We start from the raw sequence: 22,904 nt of genomic DNA, 5'->3' as shown, positions 1-22,904 counted from the left end.
AGCACCTTACTTTGACACTGACCCTGCCAGTTCCTAGAAGGGGACAGACATCATGTGCTTCCTGCACATTCTCCCAATTAAAATTCTCCCCAGAAGTTCCCAGAGGCAAGGTCTACATTCCACAAGTGACGGTGCGGGAACTTCACAATGGGAAGTTCCCATTCCACAAGTGAAGAGACCAAGGCTCAGGTTCACACCACCCTGGAGGAGAGGCAAGGAATGCAAGCAGAGAGACGCCAGAGCCCAGCTTCCAGCTCTGCACTCACTGCCTCCAGGGAAGTCCCAGCAAAAGCACCGCCACGCCTGCGCACTGCAGACGCCCAGGGCGGTGTCCCGCATCCCCGCCCAGCTGGATGCTCCCACGATCCATCAGCCTCGTCCACCACCACAAACCACCTGCCCTCCAACAGTAGCACGTGTTCCTGTGGAGCCGAGGGTAACAGGGACACATGCACAATGGACCTCCGCACTCCGAGCTGCCACTCAAGCAAGTGAGTCCTGCCCCCTTTGTAAAAGGTGAGAGCGGCTCTCTAGCCCCAAAGTGTAACACGCAGCCCTTGAACATGCAGGCTGCCTCGCAGGCCTGAGGAAAGCTATTCACAACAGATCTGGACAAGGGTGCCTCTGGGAATCCTTTGAATAGATGAAACACGCCCACCGTTCCAAATTCAAAAAGGCTACAAGAGGTACCGAATGATGCTCACTGCCTGGACCACCCTCGTTTGGAGGGGGGCCGGGGTGGGGGAGGGGTGGAAAGGCACTTTTACTAGTTTCTTGAGTATCCTCCTAATGTTTCTTTAGGCAAACACAAGCGACGAGAAGCAACTGTTCTAACTTTCCCTCCTTTCTTACACAAATGGAACATACTCTCATAGCTGTTCTGCATCTCGAGTTTTTCACCCAACAACATAACCTGGGTACCTTCCACACCAGGACACAGCACGGCTTCACTCCTCAGGGGCTCCTAGCGCTGAAGTGCACAGACGTGTCATCTTCTGTTTAACTGGTCCCCTCTGGACAGTCACTTGGGTTGCTGGGATGAATTCCCAGAGGTGAGTTGCTGGGTCAAGGCTACACGCACTTGTAGTTTTCATAGAGAGAATTTCCCCCAGAAGCCAAGTGATGGATAAGGGTTTGGGTAGACTCCGGGAGTTGGCGATGGACAGGGAGGCCTGGCGTGCTGTGGTTCATGGGGTCGCAAAGAGTCAGACACGACTGAGTGACTGAACTGAACTGAAGAGCAATCAAGCAGGTGCTCTGACTGCTCAGAGAGAACTCAATTTGAGCCCCAGCTCTGCCACTCACTACCCTGGGGAAGCGGATGAGCTGCTTTACATCCTTGTGCCTCAACCTCCTCATCTGTGAAGTGAGGATAATTATAGCTGCTGCTGCTAAGTCGCTCAGTCGCGTCCGACTCTTCGTGACCCCGTGGACTGCAGCCCACCAGGCTCTTCCGTCCATGCGATTTTCCAGGCAAGAGTACTGGAGTGGGGTGCCATTGCCTTCTCCGGGATAATCACAGACCCTACCTCATAGAGCTGTTACAAAGATGGCGTGACTGAATATCACTAAAGAACCTAAAACAGTCAGGCCCAAAGAAAACCCTTATTTGCTGAGGATTTCTCACCGTTATTCTCAACCCCCAGCCCAGCTAATTCCTAGAATACAGCAAGGACAGCAGGCATCTACACCATACCTCAGTCCTGCTGGCTGAGGTACGGGGTTGGGCTGCCACCACAGAGGCTGACAGAATGACTGCCCCAAATTCTCACAGGGTTAATGTCTGGATCTGGCCAGGTTTGCGGGCTCATCGGCCTCTTGGAACTAGTCTCGCCCAGGGATGCTGACTCAGGCAAAAGAGACTTGCAGGAGGCTGGTGAGGGAAACCAGAAGGTCAATGTGTCAATTCGCCATGAGAACAGAACCGTCAGGAGAAACAGACACAGCTACCAGCCTCTCTGGCTGACCGACACCCTCGCTCCCTGAAGGCAAGCTGGGCATGAGGACAAGCTGAGGCCCAAGGGGTGGGTAACTGATGTCTATTCTGAGAGCCTAAAGCGCCTGTCTGTTCTGGATCACTACCCCCCCTTCCATCCCCACTGCCTCCCCAGGTCCCTGCCACCCTCATTTTTTACCTGAAATGTTGCATTGGACTCACAACTGGGCCCCTTGCCCCGCCCTTGCCCTACAATCTAGTCTCAACACAGCAGTCAGAGGAAGCACATTAAAAACTAAATCAGAACTTGCACTTAACTCTACATAACACCTCAGTGGCTCCTCACGTCCTCCAGGTCAAAGCCCAAGTCATTTCAACGGCCTACATGGCCCCCCAGGTTCTGGCCTTGTCCCCATCCCCTCACCACCACTCCACACGCCTGCAGCAGCACCCTGGCCTCAGTTCTCCAAAGCTGCCAGGACTGCTCCTACCCCAGGGCCTTTGCACTGGCTATTCCTTGGTCCTAACTGGCCCCACGTTGCCAGCATGTGATTCATCTCTCACGTACTTCAAGTACTTGCTCACACATCAACTTCTCAGCGAGGCCTCCTCCAACCACCCTATTTAAAAGTGCAGCCCACCTCCACCCACTGCTCTGATTTGGAGTTTTTTCCCTCCATAGCACCAGTCCTCATCTAATACACAATCAGGTTTACTTATGTATTCTGTAAATCTCCTCTTTGTGGCACAGCCCACCAAGGCCTGGATTTTTGTTTCCTATTTGCTGACACTGTCAGTGCCCAGCAGAGCGCCCAACACCACCTCCCCGGATCATCTGAACCCAAAGATCCTAGATGTCTCTTCCTGGCTCAGTTAGCTCCCATTCCCTTTTCTCCTGGAAAGAGCATCAACCTTTCTTCTTTGGGGTATCCGAACTCTGGATTATCTGCACATTGCCTCCTCCAGAGCCCATACCTGGCTCAGGGACTGATGAGTGATCCAAGCCAGACCAATGAGATGAATTCCAAGACTTCTGCTGGAAAGTGTGGCTAGAATTTCCTTCCTTCTCCTGGGACTACTAGCAGCAAAGCTGATAGAAGCTGGGGACACCTTGTGGAGCTTGAGAATGAAGTCAACCCAAGAAAAAGTACTAGAAAAAGCCACAATTCTGAAGATATTGGTTGAATTCTTGAATCTAGCTGTACCTAAAGCCAGAAATGACCCCTGGCCATTTCAACATAAGCCGATAAATACCCTCCCTTCTCTAAGACTAGTATGAGATAGTTTCTCTATCACTTGTTCCAGTTAATACACTCAGGTCCCCGGTCTCCTACACAGAAATATATGGTCTCTCTGAATGACATTTTGTTTCCTAACACATTTGACCTTTCAATGGGTTACAGGCTAGACTTGCCAGGTTGGGAGCCCACCGGCAAGACAGCTAACGTTATGCGCCAACCTCCTCCACATTCAGTTCTCAGAAGGAGACTATCTCCTAGTTCTTGCAGGGCACCTCATTGCTGAACGTCACGTACGGCCCACAGGCTGCATGGTCTGGGCAAACTGCTAATGGCATGATGTCTTGGCCATTGACCATCAGAAGCAGCATGGAGACCTCCTGTTTCTCCAAGGGACTCCTGGTTAATCTCTTCCATCTAGATCTCTCTGCTGGGCTCCCAAAGACCATTTGGCTTGAGGGGTTGAGCACGTGACAAGGGGCAGCCACAGTGATGCAGGAGGACCTCACAGGAGCTGCAGCCATCATCCACGGGGCAGAGGCTGGCGGCTTAGACTAAGGTTTCAACAGAGAAGACAGGAAATGGAGTACCGGGGAGAAACTGAGGAGGCTGAAGAGAAGAACTTGGTGATGGACTGTGCGTGGGGCATGCCGAGAAGATGCTCAGATTTCCAGAGTGGGCAACAGGGTGCATGGTGCTGCCGTTCCCTAGGACAGAAACCCAGCGTGGGTGGGGAAGGGCTGGGAAGAGATGCCGGGCTGAGTTCTGAACAAAGTGGGTTCCAGATGCCATGAGCTGGCTGGCAGTGGATCAAGGCCTCGATAGGACGCGTGCTCCCCAGTCCGCCTCACTTCGCTCACTCACCTTACTAGCCTATCAGAAGGGGAGAAACAAGTATTCAAAATTCTTTCTGGAGGAGGAAATGGCAACCCACTCCAGTATTCTTGCCTGGGAAAGGACCTGGACAGAGAAGCCAGGCAGGCTACAGTCTGTTCACGGGGGTCACAAGGAGTCAGACACAACTGAGCAAATGAGTGCATGAGCACGCACATGTGCACACACACACACACACACACACACACCTATATATATAATAGACAACCGAGAACCTGCCATGTAGCACAGGGCCTCTACTCACCGCTCTGTGGTGACTGAAATAGGAAGGAAATCTGGGAAAGACTGGATACATGTGTATGTGTAGCCGATTTGCTCTGCTACACAGCAGAAACAAGCACAACATTATGAAGCAGCTATACGCCAATAAAAATCAAGTTAAAAAAAAATAAAATTCTTTCAAAAACAGCACGGGAGCAAGGGTAAGGGTGGGGGTTTTGATTTCCCTCGTACTTACCTCAAAAATGAAGCCACAATAGAACCTATTTTAAAGCAACTCGACCATCCAACTTCTGGCAATCAAACTACTTCTTAGATTTAAGATGAATAAAACTAGTACTTACCAAATGTATCAAGTATGTCGGTGATAAGGACAAATTTGCTTGGGTAGAACTGAATAACACTTGTGTCCGAAAGAAGCTTTGAGCACTAGAAAAAGAGAAGAGAAAAGTCACTCTGTCATGTCTGACTGGGTTGAAACACTCCAAGCCTAGAAAGTAAAGGATTTCTACAGACAAGTGCAGGTTTTTACCATGGGCCAGGCCTAGTGCTAATCTCTGGAGGTATAATTACAAGAAATAGCACTGTGCTTTTGACAAAGGGAGTCGACTCTGCTCATAACAGAGCCTCTTGAGGAAAGGCACCATCACCTGCCTCCAGAAAAGCCACAACTCAGGAATCTTATCCAGAGGGTCTGAACTAGGATCAGCATGTAGCCACCAGGAAAGTCAGCCAGCATCCCTGCAGGTGACTCCATCTTTTCAGTATGGCCTCCTCTGGTTTATCCTCTGGATAGTCTTGATTCTTAAATGTTCTTTTCTATGAAATGACCCCACAGGTTCTCCAGGGCTTCTTACACTAGCATCTATTATTTATACTCACTCTTAAATTTCCTTCTAAAAGGAAACTGGACAAGTTTCAAAGAGTTACATGTTTCTCTGGAACTGAGGACATGAGGAATGTTTTGGGTTTGCAGGAAATTGCTCAATCCCTCCACCATCACCTACGCCAGAAGGTCACTGACATGTTCAGGACTCAAACCAGATTACAGCCACACAACGTGGCCCCGAACACCCTAGATGAAGTCATCTTGTATAATCAAAAACAAAAATCTATCTCTACTTTGAAGAATTCAAAGTGATACCCTAAAGTCTTTATAGATTCAAAAGTCTGGATAAGGAACTAGATAACCTTTCCATAGTTTATCAGAGATAAAAAAATGTCATGTAAAAACCAAAACTATTTGGACATTTAGAAAGAGTCCTTTCATATGCATGCACTTTCAATGTGCAGTGAATGGCTAGAAAGTTCACCTTATCAAGATGTAGACTGACATGTGTTTTCAGTTCGGCTTTGTTACCCAATATCTAAATTATTAGATTTATCAAGTTTCTCTTTAGCATTACATAATTAAAAGTAAACAACGTGTCCAGTTTGTGAAGCAACCTCTCATAGCCCAAATGTTATTTGGAGGTTGGAGGTGAGAGGAACGTAAGCTGTGAAAACAACGGCATCGACACCAAGCGTGGCATTTGTAGGCACACAGAGCTCCATTTCCTGACACCTTGCTTTATGTCTTTCACATGCCCTTTATGAGAGCTCCAACTTAAACAATTACCCCATGGGACTTCAGGGCTTGGAGAAAACAAACAGCTCTGAATCTTAGAGACTGTTTACAGTACACAGCGCTTGGTTCCTAGGGATGTGATATCTCCTGAGTTTCTACCAGAGCCCCTCAGAGATGAGTTACTGCCCGTGGTGAGGAGGGAGGGAGAGAGAATTCAAACAGAAGATTTCAAATTAAACACAGCTGGCGATTCCCAATACTGCATGGATCTGTCTCCCCAGCTGGTGTCACAGAATATAAGGTTTTTTAATCCAAAGTTAAAGTCATATAATGTTATAAATTGAAGTCACTATTTTGAAGATTCCACAGCTATTTTTTTTTAAAGCTTTGCTGCAGTTTCCTAAACTAATAAAAATCAGGCACCCCGTGGTATGTACTAAAAACAGAGTTCCTGCTCCTCTCCAAACCGACTGGTCAAAGCCACCCGTGGAGGCACCAGGGAATCAGCATTTTAAACAAGAGCTCCAGGTGCTGCACTCACACAAGCCCAGGACACACTGGGCTCGTGAAATCCACAATCTGTACTACCCTCTGAATGGAAAAAGCGTTCTACAAACGGGATTCTCAGCTTCAGAATAACCTGGGGAACTTTGTGAAATAACAGTGCCTGGGATTCTGATCGAGCAGCTTCAGTGTTCAGCTTGGAAAACAGGATTTCTTAAAGCTCCCAAGTGATTCTAATGTGCAGCCAAGGTTGAGAACCATTGTTATAAACATTTCCTGAGCAACTGACTAGTCAATTACCTGCCTGAAATACTTGCTATCGAATTTATCAACACTGCAGAAAAAATACTAAAGGAATGTTTTTCATTTGTTGCCAATTAGTGATATTCTAGAAGGAAACTAACAATTTCAAAAACTAAGTTGGAAATAAAACACAAAAATTTGAACCAAAGCAAATGAATAAATTAAAAGATAACCTATGATTGAGTACTAAAAATGTATGACTATATATATGGATGGATGGATGGGAGGAAAGAAGGAAGGAAGCAGACTAATCAGAGGACAGTTATTGCCTAGAACACATATTTTTTAAATCCTAAAAATCTGTAAGAAAGATACAAATAACATAATGGAAAAATGAGCAAAAGGAATCAACAAAAGGCATCTTACAGAAAAAGAAACCCCAGTGGCCAATAAACATTTGAAGAGATGCTCAATCTTATTATAATCAGGGAATTGCAAATTAAAATCACAATAAAATATGATTTTATTACCTTCTAAATTGGAAACATTAAAATAGGAAGTCTGCTCATACCAAATGTTGGTAGGCTGCCGAACAGCACAGACGCTCACACTCTGCCACTACGGTGCAGGCTGGCACAGCTACTGCAGAACATAACTTGGCATCATCTGGAAAAGTGGACGAGGCACACGCCGTACACCTGAGCTATTCTACTTTCAGGTATGGGCCTTCATTAGGGAAACACTTTACATGGTCACCAGCAGACATGACTAGTGTTCACATGGTTCATAATAATGAAAAAGGAAAAAGAAAAGGAAAGAACTGGAAACTTATCAACAGAATGAATGATACATAATTTATGCATCGGTAGATGAATTCTCCTGGAGAAGAAAATGGCAAATCTCTCCATCTAACCTAGAGGGTCAGCACAATCCCTATCAAAATCTCAGAAGGTTTTGTTTTTGGTTTTTTTTTGGTAGAAATTGATCCTAAAATTCACATGGATACACAAAAGACCCAGAAGAGCCAAAACAATTTTGAAAAAGAAGAAAAAGTTAAAAGACTTATACTACCTAGTTCCAAAACTTACCATAAAGCTAGCTATAGATCAAGACAGGTGGTACTGGCTTAAGGATATACTTAGAGATCTACGGAATAGAATTGAGAGTTCAGAAATAAACCCTTACATTTATGGCCAACTGACTTGACAATGATGCCAAGATAAGTCAACAGGAAAAAGTCTTTTCAGCAAATACTGCTGAGACAACTGGATATCCATAAGCAAAAAAAAAAAAATTAATAAATTTAGAGACTCACACTATACATACAAAATAATAATTCAAAATGGACCATAAACCTAGATGTAAGAGCTAAAACTATAAAACTGTAGAAAAAATAGGAAGAAATTCTCATGACCCTGGGTTATGCAAACAGTTCTTGGATACAACTCCAAAAGGAGAAAACTGATAAACTGAACTTCATTAAAATTAAAAACTTCCACATTTCAAAAGATAACATTGTGAAAATGAAAAGAAAAGCCACAGACTAGGAGAAAAATACATGTACATCATGTATTTGATAAAGAATTTATATCAAGGATAAAAAATTGTTACAACTCGGCAAAGAAGATAAACAAAATGACTTTTCAAATGGGCAAGACTTGAATGGACAGTTCACTAAAGAAAATACAAAAATGACCAATGAAAAGATGATCAACATCATTAGTCGGGTGGGATATGCAAATTAAAATGGCAGAAGATACCTCTTCACACCCAATCAGATGGCTATAATCAAAAAGACTGACAATAATGAAACAAGTGATGGAGAAGATACAGGGGAACTGGAATCCTTGTACACTGCCGGTGGGAATGCAAACGGAGCAGCTATTTTGGGAAGCAAACTGGCCATTCCTCAAAAAGGTAAACATAAACTTAGCATATTATTCAGCAATCCCATTCCAGGAATCTATTTAAGAAAACTGAAAATATATGTCCACACAAAGACTTGTATGCAACTGTGAACAGCAACATTATTCATCATGGTCAGAGTGCAGACATCTAAATGGCCACCAACTTACTAATAGATAAGAAAAATGTGGTTATGCCTGCGGTGGAATACTACTCTGCAGGGAAAAAAACAAACTGCTGATGTAACATGGATGAACATCAAAAACATGGTAAGTGAAAGGAGCCAGAGGCAAAAGAATGACCCCACGTATATGAAATGTCCAGGAAAGGTAAATTCACAGAATCAGAAAGCAGATCAGTGGTTTTTTTGGAGCTGAAAGTGGCAGTAGCTACGAAAATGTTCTAAAACTGGATTGTGGAATAGCTGTGCAACTCTGTAAGCTTACTAAAAATTACTGAATTGTACATTTACAATGGTGAATTTTAGGACATGTAAATTATCTCAATAAAGTTGATAAAGTAAAATCTCACTACAGAGCAAATAAAGGGAACTGTGTTTCCTTTCTCCATACTCTGCACCTTCACCAGCTTTTTCTGGATAAAGAAGGTAGTCTTTAAAGTACTGAAAGTCAAATAATTACTATTAACCAGATGTGGAGTTAATTAAACACTTTTATGGTTCTTTTCTTTGGGTACACATGAATCAAATCTCCTCCAGATGTAAAACTCTTAGAAGTCACAGTTCTGTGCTACAAAACTCTATGGAGAGATGTTGCCAAAGAAAATATTTTGAAGAAGCTCTTGTTAGTTTAAGTATTTTCTCACTTGAGCCACTCAGCAAGCAACCTCCATCATGTGCCTCCAGGATGAGAGAAACCTTCAGATATTTACTTTGTCAACTAACAACTGTGATGGAAGGGAAATGGGCTTGGGTTTGCCTCTATCATGAACACCAAAATAAATAGTACCTGCCATACAAAGTGTCATCCTAAACGTTTTCAAGTACCCAGTGTAAAGACTCTCAGACTCTCCTAACCCTCCTCCAGAAAAAAAGGTAAGAAAACAAATGTCACATTCCCATGACAATTAACAAGAATGAGAGCTAGTACTTCTGAACTAAAATGGCTGTTCAGCAATTCTGTTACCTCTGCTCTGAAAATCATAATGTATACATCATTCCTTGTATAGTGTACTTCTGGACATGTTTTGCCAAGACAGGATGTTTTTATGATTCAAGAGACAGGATAAGCTGTTTTCCCTATAGAACTTGCTCTTGTGATCCAAAAGTTGTCATGGATCAACAAACAGGACTCAACAAATGTACCTCTGACACTGTAAACACATTGTCTATACCACATCATTATACAGAACATGACCCCAAAATGCATACATTAGGAACATACAACCATTGGTCCCAAAGATACAAAGAAAATCTGGTCAAGAAAACCCAAAACACAGTTGCTCAATCTTTAGTCTATACAGATCATAAATGTGTCAGGGGCTGTAACAGGGCCAACAAACTGCACAACCCTAGGGGGACATCAGTAATTCTGTAATCTAGGGTGAAATTTCCTGGAATTACACAGTGCATAATCTATACAGCTGCACATGGTGGCCCTGGAATTAGCCATTGCATAGAAAACACTGATTCATAATCATGGACTTTCACAGGAGGTAGGTGAAAATGGAACAGGTGAAAAAATTAGGGTAAGACCCTGAAGGCAGGCCTCTGAAAACCCTAATTATCCACAAAGGAGATTTACAAAGGAAATTCTGGAGGGAAAAAAAAAATCACTCAACCTGACCTGGATGACTATTTTTAGAGCCTTCACTTTCTGGTCCGAGGCCCAGGCGTCCTTCAGCGACTGGTTGAGCTCCTCTATGCGGTTCACATAATCCTGTTGAGTCAAATTCAACAGCTCCTTTTGGGATCCCTGTGGGCAGAAGGTAGAAAGATACATGTACAGAAGAAAAACATTTTGGACTTCCCACCCCCATGAATATTAGCTGAGTTTTGATCTGTAGGTTGTCCTCATATCCCAAGCAAGATCGATAGTTCTGCCTTGGGATCAAAGAAGTTCTTTGAGTTTTCTGCCAAGATGGGCAGAGGGCAATGATTGCGAGACTGGCCTGGAACATAAGTCAGACCTGAGTCCACTCCCAACTCAGTCACATTCTAGCCATATGACTCAAGAGCTGCTTTCCTCTCTGAGTCTCCTCTGTGAACAGTGATAAAAGGACTTACCTTTATTCAACACATAGTTAATGGGGCATGTTGTGCGCTAGGCAACTATGGTATACTAGATGTCCCATATACAAAGTTGTGCAAACAGACATTACTTTAGGACTAACAGAGTTTAAGGTACAGAGGACAAGACAGACCCTAATACAGAGACAAATATTCAGGGAAACCAATTCTACGAAGATACATATCACAGTGTATCTAAATCTGAGGTGTCCATTGTAAGAAGCACAAATGTTTTATGTATCACCAAGGAAGAAAAAATGCTGATGGTGGACATCCACCAATTGAGAGACACAGCTCAATTTCAGGGATACACAAATGTCAAGGAAAAGGTTCACCTTAGTCTAGACTGGTGGTCAAGAATGGTTTCCTGGAGCAAGTGATGCTTGAAACAAATTCTCAGTGGGGTGCAGGTATTAAGTAGGCAATGGAGGGTATTAACTGGATCAAGAAGAGTGCATTCAGGACAGAGAGCAGACTCGGCAAAAACCCATGGCAGAAGCGCGTGAGGTCATCACTTGGATGAAAGAACAACATATGTAAAGACCAGTACCACTGGCACACAGTACATGCTTATTAATCCTTGGCTAATTGTTGAGATGCTGATTACACTGCTCACAGGAGTGAAGGTCATGCTAACAACCCACATGAGACCGGGAACCAAATCCCTTTTATATGAATGTTCCCTGGAATTCAAAGTGAAGAGCTCTTTTTTTTTTTTAATTGAAGTATAGTTAATTTACAACATTGAGTTTATGTCTGGCAAGGGCTCCGTAGTGTGGTGGTTATCACGTCTGCTCTACAACTCGGAGTTCATTTCTGGTGTACAGTAAAGTGATGCAGTTATATCATGTATGTAGACATATTCTTCATATTCTTTTCCATTACAGTTTATTATAAGATACTGAGTATAGCTGCTTACTGTACTGTACAGTAAGTCCTTGCTGTTTCTCTATGTTACATATAGTAGTTTGTATCTGCCAATCCTAAACTCCTAATTTATCCCCCCACCCTTTTCCCTTTGGTAACTGTAAGGGGAAAAAAAGAAAAGTTTTGTAAGTCTAGAGCTTGTTTTTGTGGTGCAAATAAGTTTATTTGCATCATATTTTAGCTTCCACATATAGGTGGTATCATATGATATTTATCTTTTTCTGCCTGACTTACTTCACTTAGTATGATAATCTTTCGGTCCATCCATGCTGCTGCATATGGTATTATTTCATTCTTTTTATGGCTGAGTAGTATGCCATTGTGTATATGTACCTCATTTTCTTTATCCATTCATCTGTTGGTGGATATTTATTTACATTGCTTGCTTGTCTTGGATATGGTAAATAGTGTTGCTATGAACGCTGGGCTGTATGTATCTTTTTGAATTAAGAGTTTTCTCCAGATACACGCCCAGGAGTAGGATTGCTGGAACAACTCTTTATTAAAGAAATACAAGTAGGAGGTTCAGGAAATGTGAACTGATCCCAACTGTTCACTTGAACAGTAAGGTAGGATTCTCCCTGCCCCTTTGGTGTAGGAGGAGCCACATGAGCAGTTTGGACAAACGGGTGGTGAACCGAGCTGCATGTGTCCCTTCTGGGCTGAGGCAGTGAGAAGTGACCCTGTCTCCAGCTCTGCTGTTGACAACCCTGGAACCATCTGTTGAGATGGCAGCACCATGAGATGGTGGTATGCCTGTCACCTACACTGAATGAGTAACGCAAGAAGAAATAAACCTTTGTTATATTAAGCCACTGAGATATCAGGGTTCATTTGTTTACAAACTTGCCTTGTCCTGACAAATATACCATGTTAACCTGGAAACCATGCCATCTGCTGCTGTGAGCAGGGAGAAGCCAGGTAACCATTCTGCAGAAAAACAAAGACAAAAACAAAAAAAAGGAGAACTAGGAAAAGTCTGGAGGCTACACAGAACCCTGAGAGGCAGAAGACAGCTGCCAGGGTTCTGGATGGTTTTTCAGTTCCTGCTTCCAGGCCTGTGTGCCCTTGCATTCAGTGTACCCTTCAATACAGTCCTTATTTTCCACATAAACCAGTTCAAGTGAGTTTCAGTTACTCAACAGACAACAGAGCTTTGATAAAACCCTTGGCATTTCCCTACCAACCAAGGTTGGCTGGTGACATGCAGACTGGGGCTCTCAGGCACCCTAATTCAAAATATCATTACTGAATTGAGAAATAAAATATTGGCTATTAGACTCTGCTGAGCAGCTAACAACTCTGGTCTCAGGGCTAGAAGGACCCAGAAACCAGAGGCAAAATGTAGAACAGAGCAATGGCAACTGCTATTACATGGAAAGAAAAACTGAAAGTGAAGTTGTTCAGTCGTGTCTGCCTCTTTGCCACCCCATGGACTGTAAACTATCAGGCTCCTCTGTCCGTGGGATTTTCCAGGCAAGAATACTGGAGTGGGTTGCCATTTCCTTCTCCAGGGGATCTTCCCAACCCAGGGATTGAACCCAGGTCTCTCACATTGCAGGCAGAAGCTTTACCATCTGAGCCACCAGGGAAGCCGCTATTAATGGACCTTTGTGATTTCAAGGCATTCCCATTCAGCTCACACAACTGTATTATCTCCATTTTACAGATGAGGAAATGAGAACAGTAAGATGGATGCCCAAGGCTACCCTGTTAATAAGCAGTCAAGCTAAGGCCTCTAGACTCAGAACGGTGCTGACATCAGCTAACACTTGCAAAGCCTGTACAATGTGCTAGGTGCTGGTCTAAGCACTTCACATGCATTAACTCACATAATCCTCTGTATTCACTCTTAAGAGGCAGATACTAGGTAGCACCTCCACCTTACAGATTAGCAAACTGAGGCACAGAGCTCAAGTTCTTAAGCACCTTGTCCCAAATTACAGAATTACCGAATAGTAGAGCCAGGATTCAAATCCAAGGTCTGGCTCCAGAGTTTGCCCTCTTATCTACCAGTCTCACCCCGACCCAGGAACCAGGCTAGTAATGTTTATGAGTGAACTGTGCCAGGGAGAACTATGCAATCTGGATGGTGCACATCCACATTAAACATGAGACTGTGAGCCCACAGTTAGGTGGAATTCAAGAGAATCCAGAAATCTAGATTCATACGTCAATTTTTATAAGTTGGCAAAGGAGCCGTGTTCTTTAAAAGCACGGGCAGGCTAATGAAAGATTCCAGCAGCAGAGCAGCTGCGAGCAGCCTCTGCAGCAGGCACGTCCATGCCACACTACACAAGGCAGCTTCCCAGTAGATGATTCCAGTTGGCTTCCCCAGTTAACTGCTGTCCCCAGACGCCCTGGGTTTGCTCAAGTATCACAGTGAGAAGGACGCCTTCGGAAAACCAGCCCGAGCTCGGCCAACTGCACCGCTGGCATCTTTCCCCGGACTGGTTGGTGCCTCAGGAGGCCTGAACACAATGCGCAGCTCGAGGATTAATCAGAGAGCAGCCACCGAGATTGACTTCGCTTGGCAGAAGCACCAGAAGCATCACTGCTCCCGGGATTCAGCAAATGACTCGCTCACCTCCTCAAAGTCATCCAGCTCCTCCAGCCTGGTTCGAACCTTCTCCGACATCGCAGATGTGGCGGTCCCAGTTTTGCCTAGAAAGAATGTATTTATGTCACATGGGGGGCTTTCCTGTGTCACCAATCCCCCTAAAGGAAGGCATCGGTCACTCTACGCTTTATCATGAACAATTTTATTACAGACAACTCCCTGAGATTTTGAAAGCAACATCCTTACGAAACCCAAGTTTCATTAGAAACATTTCTGCCTAGGAGCTGTTCGTGGGAACACAGCAGGCCAGCCTCAAAAGGGTTCCATGACATTTGATATTTACAAACTTTTCACTAAATCATTTGTTTATTCCTAAAGAAAGGCAGTCCAGATAAGGATGCCAAGAATCCATCATTTAGTTGTTTTCCTCAAACAAAAGGCCCTCTCAGGCTTTACTCACAGTGTAGAATTGTTGTACTAACAACTAACAGAACAACAATCCCACTGTCCAGAAGTGGAAACACTAGGGCTTCAAAGCCCTCTCTTCAAGCAAACAGGACTTGTGAGCCAGCCGCCTTCCCTCGTCCATCAGCACGATTCTCATCAGCAGGGACTGGAGGGAAGAAAAGGAAAGGACCCCAGGCCATAGGCCAGTCACGGGGCAGGGCTCTCTGCCCAGCTGCCTGTTGTCCTCAGGAGCCTTCTATTTCAGAACCCTTTCTCCATCTTAAGGGGGTTTCTGTTCTAGACCAGAAGCCCGCTTGCTCCTGCCTACCGAACTCACTCTCAGGAACTAAAGTTCACTCTTTTAAGGCACTGGTTTCATAGCTCTGGTGTTAATGTGCAGATTTGCTGGGATCAATTGAGAGCATGGTACAATTATTCAATTACTAACAACTACTAAGATTCCAAATAATTTGATTTTTTGACCTGGTTTCTACTTTCCCCTTTATTTTGAAATATATCACAGAACCTGCATATTTGTACATTTTAGCAGACCATCATAAAACCTTTGTTAAGAGTCCCTTGGACAGCAAGGAGTTCAAACCAGTCAGTCCTAAAGGAAATCAACCCTTCAGTGCAAGGACTGACGCTGAAGCTGAAGCTCCAATACTTTGGCCACCTGATGCAAAGAACTGACTCACTGGAAATGATCTTGATACTGGGAGAGATTGAGGCTAAGAGGAGAAGAAGGCGACAGAGAATGAGACGGTTGCATGGCATCACTAGCTCAGCGAACATGAGTTTGAGCAAAGTCCAGGAGATAGCAAAGGACAGGTTAAGTCTAGAGTGCTGCAGTTCACAGGGTGGCAAAGAGTTGGACACAACTTAGCGACTGAACAATAACAACATAAAACCTTTGCAGCCACCACCCAGATAGTATATTTTCTTGCTTCACCGCTAACTTTAGTTCATTAAGTTTACCCACGTCGTTGCACAGAACTGCAGCTAACTCATTTTCATTGCTGCTTAGTATTTTCCATGGCGTGAATACACCACAAATTATTTCTTATTTTACCATCAACAGATGTTTGGGTTGTATCTTGTTTGGGGCTCCTGAGAACAACACTGCTATGAACATTTCTATGCGTGTCTCCTGGTTCCTATATGCATGCATTTCCTCAGGGCAGTGCGGCTCAAACTTTTACAATAATCACTTAAGAATGTGTTAACATGCAGGTTTTGATTTTCAGTAGGTCCAGCAGGGCCTGTGGCTCTGCATATCTAATGAGCTCCCAGGTGATATCACTGACCACACTTTAAGAAACGTGGACTTGGGCAGAGTTGAAACAATGCATTCTCTAGAAGGCTATATATAAGTATTTTAGGTTTTGTGAGCCATACAGTCTCTGCCCCAACTTCTCAACTATGACACAAGAGTACAAAAGCAGCCATAGATAATGTGTACACAAACTGGCATGGCTTTGTTCCAATACAACATAATTTACAAAATTAAACCAGATTTGGGCCAGATGTGGCCTTGAGGATACAGTGCGCCACTTTCTGATCTAGGGTATACTCTAATAGTGGAACTGCTAAGGAAAAAGGTTGGGCCATCTTCAATTTTAACAGATAATACAAAAGTGCTTTACACAGAGGTTGTGTCATTTTATACTCCCATCAGCATCACATGACGGTTCCTGTTGCTCTACATTCTCACCAGCTAGTGATATGGTTACTTTTTGATCCCTCCAAACTGGTAGACAGGCAATGCTATGATTTACTTTTTTAATGGTTTGGGGTTAAAGTTACGCCTATAACAAAGGTGCCCCCAGTCTCTTGATTTCTAATGTGCTGTCTCAATCTGCAGAGAACACACAGAGTTGTAGCTGCCATACCACCAATTTGCAATACAGCACACCTGTGCACCTCTGCACCCCAGTGATATAGGAGCTAAGTCAATGGCTTCAGAATCACCCAGGAGCTTCAAAAATGGAATTCCTGGGATCCATTCTGCAAGATTACTTTGATAAGCAGAGTAGGACCCAGCGGTCTATATTTGCATGAAATATAAATATATATTTATATATATAATATATATGATGTATTATATATAACTTCCCTGGTGGCTCAGACGGTAAAGCGTCTGTCTACAATGCAGGAGACCTGGGTTCGAGCCCTGGGTTGGGAAGATCCCCTGGAGAAAGAAATGGTAATCCACTCCAGTACTGTTGCCTAGAAAATCCCATGGACAGAGGAGCCTGGTACGCTACAGTCTATGGGGTCGCAAAGAGTCAGACACAACTGAGCGACTTCACTCACTCATATATGATGTATTATATATATATATAAAAATATACATTTATCCCCAGATGACCCTGCTGCAAAGCTAGTATGAGATGCTCTGGTCCAGACAATGTCTCCTGGCAGAATAAATTGAGAACTGCTGTGTTCAGGGACCAGTGGCTGGAAAAACTGAATGTGTGATTCCCCTTATCGGCGGATATGTGTTAAGGGATAAAGATGTAAAACAAAGGAAAGAATCTCTAAAAAGAAGAATTTCAACCATTCCCCAGCCAGTGAGGAGGCATACAAGAGGGGTGACTGCCGCCCTGTAACCCCAAAATCAAGGTTTCTGTTTTACTCCTAGTAGTAGCCTCTTTGGTCTTTTTTTCTTTCATTCATCATCTAAGTATGTATTTCAATTCTACTAAGTCTATATATAACCTAGGAAATAATAGCTTCAACTGAATTAAACATCAGGATTGGATACTACAAACTTTTTCTCTTTGGAAAGCTATTTCAAAGGTAATGGGAGAATTCTCCACCAAAACTGTAACAACAAAAACTCACCTTTTTCAGATCCCATAAAAAGATTCTGCAGAGGCAAAAAAAAAAAAAAATTATTAATATTTTTTAAAACTTACTGGATTCTATATCAAAAACTTATAAATTATTATCCAAGTAGCAATAAGACCACATGAGCCATCGTTTTGTGATAAAGCCATTTACTTATCCAAATGAAAAACAGAAATATTTATTCAAAGGAAGAAGATACAGCTCACTAGAAACTACTAGAGATTCCCATTTCTAGTCAATTCAAGACTCTCAAAGTGAGACAAGGAGCAAGATTTTGAGAACGATGGTGGCATGTGAGAGCCTCCAGCGCACTCTAATAAATCAAGGTTTCATAACCTTGGCAATACTGATGCTAAGGGGTGGAAAACTGTTGTGGGGGGCTGTCCTGCGCATTGCAGGATGTTTAGCATGATCTCTGTTTTCTCCACATTAGATACCAGCAGCACTCCCATGGCTGTGACAACCAAAATGTCTCCAGACATTGCCACATTTCACCTGGGGAGTAAAATTACTCCTGGTTGAGAATCACGGCTCTATATTAACTCAATGCAATCAGAAAACAGTAAGAAAAAAATTTAAATAGACCAGCAATTCTGCCACCATTCTTTTTAACAAGTACAGACTGGAAGAAGGGACTTGAACCTTCCTAGCTGCTACTGAGTTCACCCCTTCCTCCCTACTCACAGACCCAATTTCTGATGGATGCACTGTGAACAGCCCATGATGACCTTCAAGACAAATGTAACTGGCCGTGTGGAGTGAACTCCAGGAAGTGTTCTTGCATGTGAGACGGTGCATCCCACTTCTCCCCTTCCACTGTCTAACAATTTGGACATGAGGTGACACTAAACAAGACAGAGCAGCAAGACAGAAAGAGTCAGGGCCCTGAGGACTTCAGAGGTGCCACACAGCCCTGGACCACCAGCCTCCAGGCATCTTTCCAGTCTGAAGAGAGATGAAGCCTTAGGGAAGGCTTCAGTTACAAGCTAGCCCTCAAGTACGTAAGCATTAACCTGCTTACCCCAGTTGAGCAACTTGCAGAGTACGGGGTAAGCCCCGGTCATAAGCCAACAACTTGACCTAGTGGCCTTCCTCTAAACAAACAGTGAACTTCTGGCCCTGGCAGAAAATCCACCAGTGGGACTCTCTGAACAACAGTAAGAAGTTAACCTTCAGGATGGCCCTCTCCTCCCCTCATAACTCTCACCTCCCCCAGAGATAGGACTGTGTGACTCCTATTCTTTTTCTGAACTGTGCCTGATACCTGATTCTTAACACATTTTTTGAGCAACCAATCAACATGTTTTAAACCAACTAATACTGACATAACAACTGAAAAAGAAACTAGGCAACATAATTGTGATACTGTGATTTATAATAAGAAATACATGCTTAGTCTTTGTCTAGATACAGGGCACAAAGCTCCTAATCCTTGGAATTTCCTAGATGAGAACAATCCAGGGATCTTTTGTTATGTTAATGAGGTGGATTTTTTTGCAGCACCAAAGGATGAGGGCTGTTTGTCAGGGGAAGCAACCTTTCAGTGCCACCTCCCTGATTTCCCAAGAGGAGAGAAGGACTAGGGGCAATTACCAGTGGCCAACAACTTAACGAATCCTCCCATGTAATGAAGCCTCCATAGAAACCCAGAAAGATGGTATTCAGAGAGCTTCCAGGTTGGTGAACCAGAACACATCCGTATGCTGCCATGCTGCACACCAAACTCCATGTGAACAGAGGCTCCTTTGTTCAGAACCTCACTCTAGGCATCTCGTCTCGTATTGGTTCATATCCTTTAATATTCTTAGTAATAAACCAGTAATCAGGTGAGTCAACTGATTTCTCAGTTCTGTGAGCCATTCTAACAAATTATTGTGTGCTTAGCCGTTGTGTCTGGGTCTTTGTGACCCTTTGGACGGTAGCCCACCAGGCTGTTCTTGTCCATGGGATTTTTCAGTCAAGAATACAAGAATGGGTTGGCATTTCCCTCCTCCAGGGGATCTTCCCAACCAAGGGATCAAACCCACCACTCCTGCATCTTCTGCACTGCGGGTAGATTCTTTACCCACTGAGCCATCAGGGGAGCCCAAAGTGTTAGTTGCTCGGTTGTGCCCAACTCTTTGAAACTCCAGGGACTTTAGCCTAACCAGGCTCCTCTGTCCATGGAAATCTCCAGGAAAGAAAACTGGAGTGGGTTGCCATTCCCTTCTCCAGGGGATCTTCCCAACCCAGGGATTGAACCTGAGTCTCCTGCACTGCAGGCAGATTCTTTACCATCTGAGTCACTAGGGAATTAACAATAAGTGAACCCAAAGAGGTGGTCATGGGAACCTCTGACTTATAGATAGTTGGTCAGAAGCAGAGTAACAACATGGACTCTTGACTGGCATCTGATGTGGGCTGAGCCCTTAACCTGTGGGATCTGATGCTTTCTCCAGTATCACAACTGAGTTGATTTACAGGACACCAAGCTGTGTTAAAGAATTGCTGGTGGGGTGAGGGGCAGCGGGCGGGAACCTATATGCTGGAATCAGGCACAGAATCATAACAACAAAAAGAAATGACTACTACATCTGAAGCAGACACTGGGAGAAAAGTGTACTGGTACTTACAATAGAGAGCTTTTCCGTGGTAGTGTACCGGGCAAGGATTTCTCCTCGTTTGCTGGCCCAAGGCTCAAAATCTGATCCTACAATGGAGTTATCATCCCTGTCACGTTTCTTTCTGGAGTTGTCCTAAGGAAAGGCAAGACAATCTCTTCACCAGCAATCATTTTAAAAAGTATAAGTAACCATGGTGATGAGGGTTGATAACAGTATTGGATAACTGAAATTTACTAAGACAGTAGAACTTAAATGCTCTCATAAAGAAAAAAAGGGTAAATACGTGAGGTGATAGACAAGTTAACCCAATGTACGGAATATTTTCATGTATATGTGTATCAAACCATCACATTGGACATCTTAAATACATTTCAATTTTATTTGTCAATTATACCTCAACAAGGTTAAAAAAAAAAATAAAGGCATGAACAGAAGGCAGATAGTCCTTTACTATAGAATATAATAATCCTTACAAGGAGGAAAGAAAGTGAAAGTGAAGTCGCTCAGTTGTGTCCAAGTCTTTACGACCCCATGGACTGTAGCCTACCAGGCTTCTCCGTCCATGGGATTTTCCAGGCAAGACTACCAGAGTGGGCTGCCATTTCCTTCTCCAGGGGATCTTCCCAACCCAGGGATTGAACCTCCCACATTGTAGGCAGACACTTTATCCTCTGAGCCTTACAAGGAGGAGACCTCCTTATTTGTGAGGAAGCCTTACAAATACCTGAGAAAAGAAGAGAAGGGAAAGGTAAAGGAGAAAAGGAAAGATATACCCATTTGAATGCAAAGTTCCAAACAGCAGCAAGGAGAGATAAGAAAGCCTTCCTCAGTGATCAATGCAAAGAAATAGAGGAAAACAACAGAATGGGAAAGACTTACAGATCTCTTCAAGAAAATTAGAGATACCAAGGGCATAATAAAGGACAGAAATGGAATGGACCTAACAGAAGCAGAAGATATTAAGAAGAGGTGGCAAGAGTACACGGAAGAACTAGACAAAACAGATCTTCATAACCCAGATAATCACAACAGTGTGATCACCCACCTAGAGCCAGACATCCTGGGATGCAAAAGCAAGTAGGCTTTAGAAAGCATCACTACGAACAAAGCTAGGGGAGGTGATAGAATTCCAGTTGAGCTATTTCAAATCCTAAAAGATGATGCTGTGAAAGTGCTGCACTCAATACGCCAGCAAATTTGGAAAACTCAGCAATGGCCACAGGACTGGAAAAGGTCAGTTTTCATTCCAATCCCAAAGAGAGGCAATGCCAAAGAATGTTCAAACTACCACACAATTGCACTCATCTCAGACGCTAGCAAAGTAATGCTCAAAATTCTTCAAGTCAGGCTTCAAAAATACATGAACAGTGAATTTCCAAATGCTCAAGCTGGATTTAGAAAAGGCAGAGAAACCAGAGATCAAATTGCCAACATCTGTTGGATCATCAAAAAAGCAACAGAGTTCCAGAAAAACATCTACTTTTGCTTTGTTGACTATGCCAAAGCCTTTGACTGTGTGGATCACAACAAATTGTAAAAAATTCTTCAAGAGATGGGATCCAGACCACCTGACCTGCCTCTTGAGAAATCTGTATGCAGGTCAAGAAGCAATCATTAGAACCGGACATGGAACAACAGACTGGTTCCAGATTGGGAAAGGAGTATGTCAAGGCTGATGTAACTTATATGCAGAGTACATCACATGAAATGCCAGGCTAGATGAAGCACAAGCTGGAATCAAGATTGCTGGGAGAAATATCAATAACCTCAGATACACAGATGACACCACCCTGATGGCAGAAAGCAAAGAAGAACTAAACAGTCTCTTGATGAAAGTGAAATAGGAGAGTCAAAAAGTTGGCTTAAAACTCAGAATTCAGAAAACTAAGATCGTGGCATCTGCTCCCGTCACTTCATGGCAGATACATTGGGAAACAATGGCAACAGTGAGAGACTTTATTTTGGGGGGCTCCAAAATCACTACAGATGGTGACTGCAGTAATCAAATTTTAAAAAGCTTGCTCCTTGGAAGAAAAGCTATGACCAAGCTAGACAGCATATTAAAAAGCAGAGACATTACTTTGTCAACAAAGGTCCCTATAGTCAAAGCTATGGTTTTTCCAGTAGTCATGTATGGATATGAGAGTTGGACTATAAAGAGAGCTGAGTCCCAAAGAATTGATGCTTTTGAACTGTGTTGTTGGAGAAAACTCTTGAGAATCCCTTGGACTGCAAGCAAATCCAACCAGTCAATCCTAAAGGAATCAGTCCTGAATATTCATTGGAAGGACTGATGCTGAAGCTGAAACTCCAATACTTAGACTACATGATGGGAAGAACTGACTCATTTGAAAAGACCCTGATGCTGGGAAAGATTGAAGACAGGAGGAGAAGGGGACCACAGAGAATGAGATGATTGGATGGCATCCCTGACTTGATAGACATGAGTTTGACCAAGCTCCAAGAGTTGGTGTAGGACAGAGAAGCCTGGCGTGCTGCAGTCCATGGGGTCACAGAGAGTCAGACACGACTGAGCAACTGAACTGAACTGATATTAGATATGTCTAAAGGTTTACTATGATAAAAAATTTTCAAGCCTATTCACCACAAAAGGCCAACAAACCTATCAAAAGATGCTCAAACTCATTAAGAATGAAGGAAAGGCAAAGCAAAAGAGATTATTTTTCAACAATCAGAATGGCAAGATTTAGGACTTTGCAGGTGGTCCAGGGGTTAGGACTCCACATTTCCAGGGCAGAA

General features: G+C 43.5%; 1 protein-coding gene across 3 annotated transcripts in view; it reads right to left on the bottom strand.

The window, feature by feature from the left end:
• VPS35L (VPS35 endosomal protein sorting factor like) overlaps positions 1-22,904 on the bottom strand; it is a 141,152-nt gene that overhangs the window by 99,918 nt on the left and 18,330 nt on the right. For all 3 annotated transcript variants that reach the window (XM_069570239.1, XM_069570238.1, XM_069570240.1), the window contains exons 4-8: positions 20,154-20,276; positions 17,536-17,560; positions 14,269-14,345; positions 10,312-10,440; positions 4,632-4,716 (exon numbers count right to left, since the gene is read on the bottom strand). In XM_069570239.1, coding sequence (XP_069426340.1) covers positions 4,632-4,716; positions 10,312-10,440; positions 14,269-14,345; positions 17,536-17,560; positions 20,154-20,276 — 439 coding nt within the window. The remainder of the gene's footprint in view (positions 1-4,631; positions 4,717-10,311; positions 10,441-14,268; positions 14,346-17,535; positions 17,561-20,153; positions 20,277-22,904) is intronic.

The sequence above is a fragment of the Ovis canadensis genome, chromosome 24, assembly GCF_042477335.2.
Source record: "Ovis canadensis isolate MfBH-ARS-UI-01 breed Bighorn chromosome 24, ARS-UI_OviCan_v2, whole genome shotgun sequence".
Taxonomy (NCBI): domain Eukaryota; kingdom Metazoa; phylum Chordata; class Mammalia; order Artiodactyla; family Bovidae; genus Ovis; species Ovis canadensis.
The sequence above is the reverse complement of the archived record's forward strand: the minus strand, read 5'-3'. Positions and strand labels throughout refer to the sequence as shown.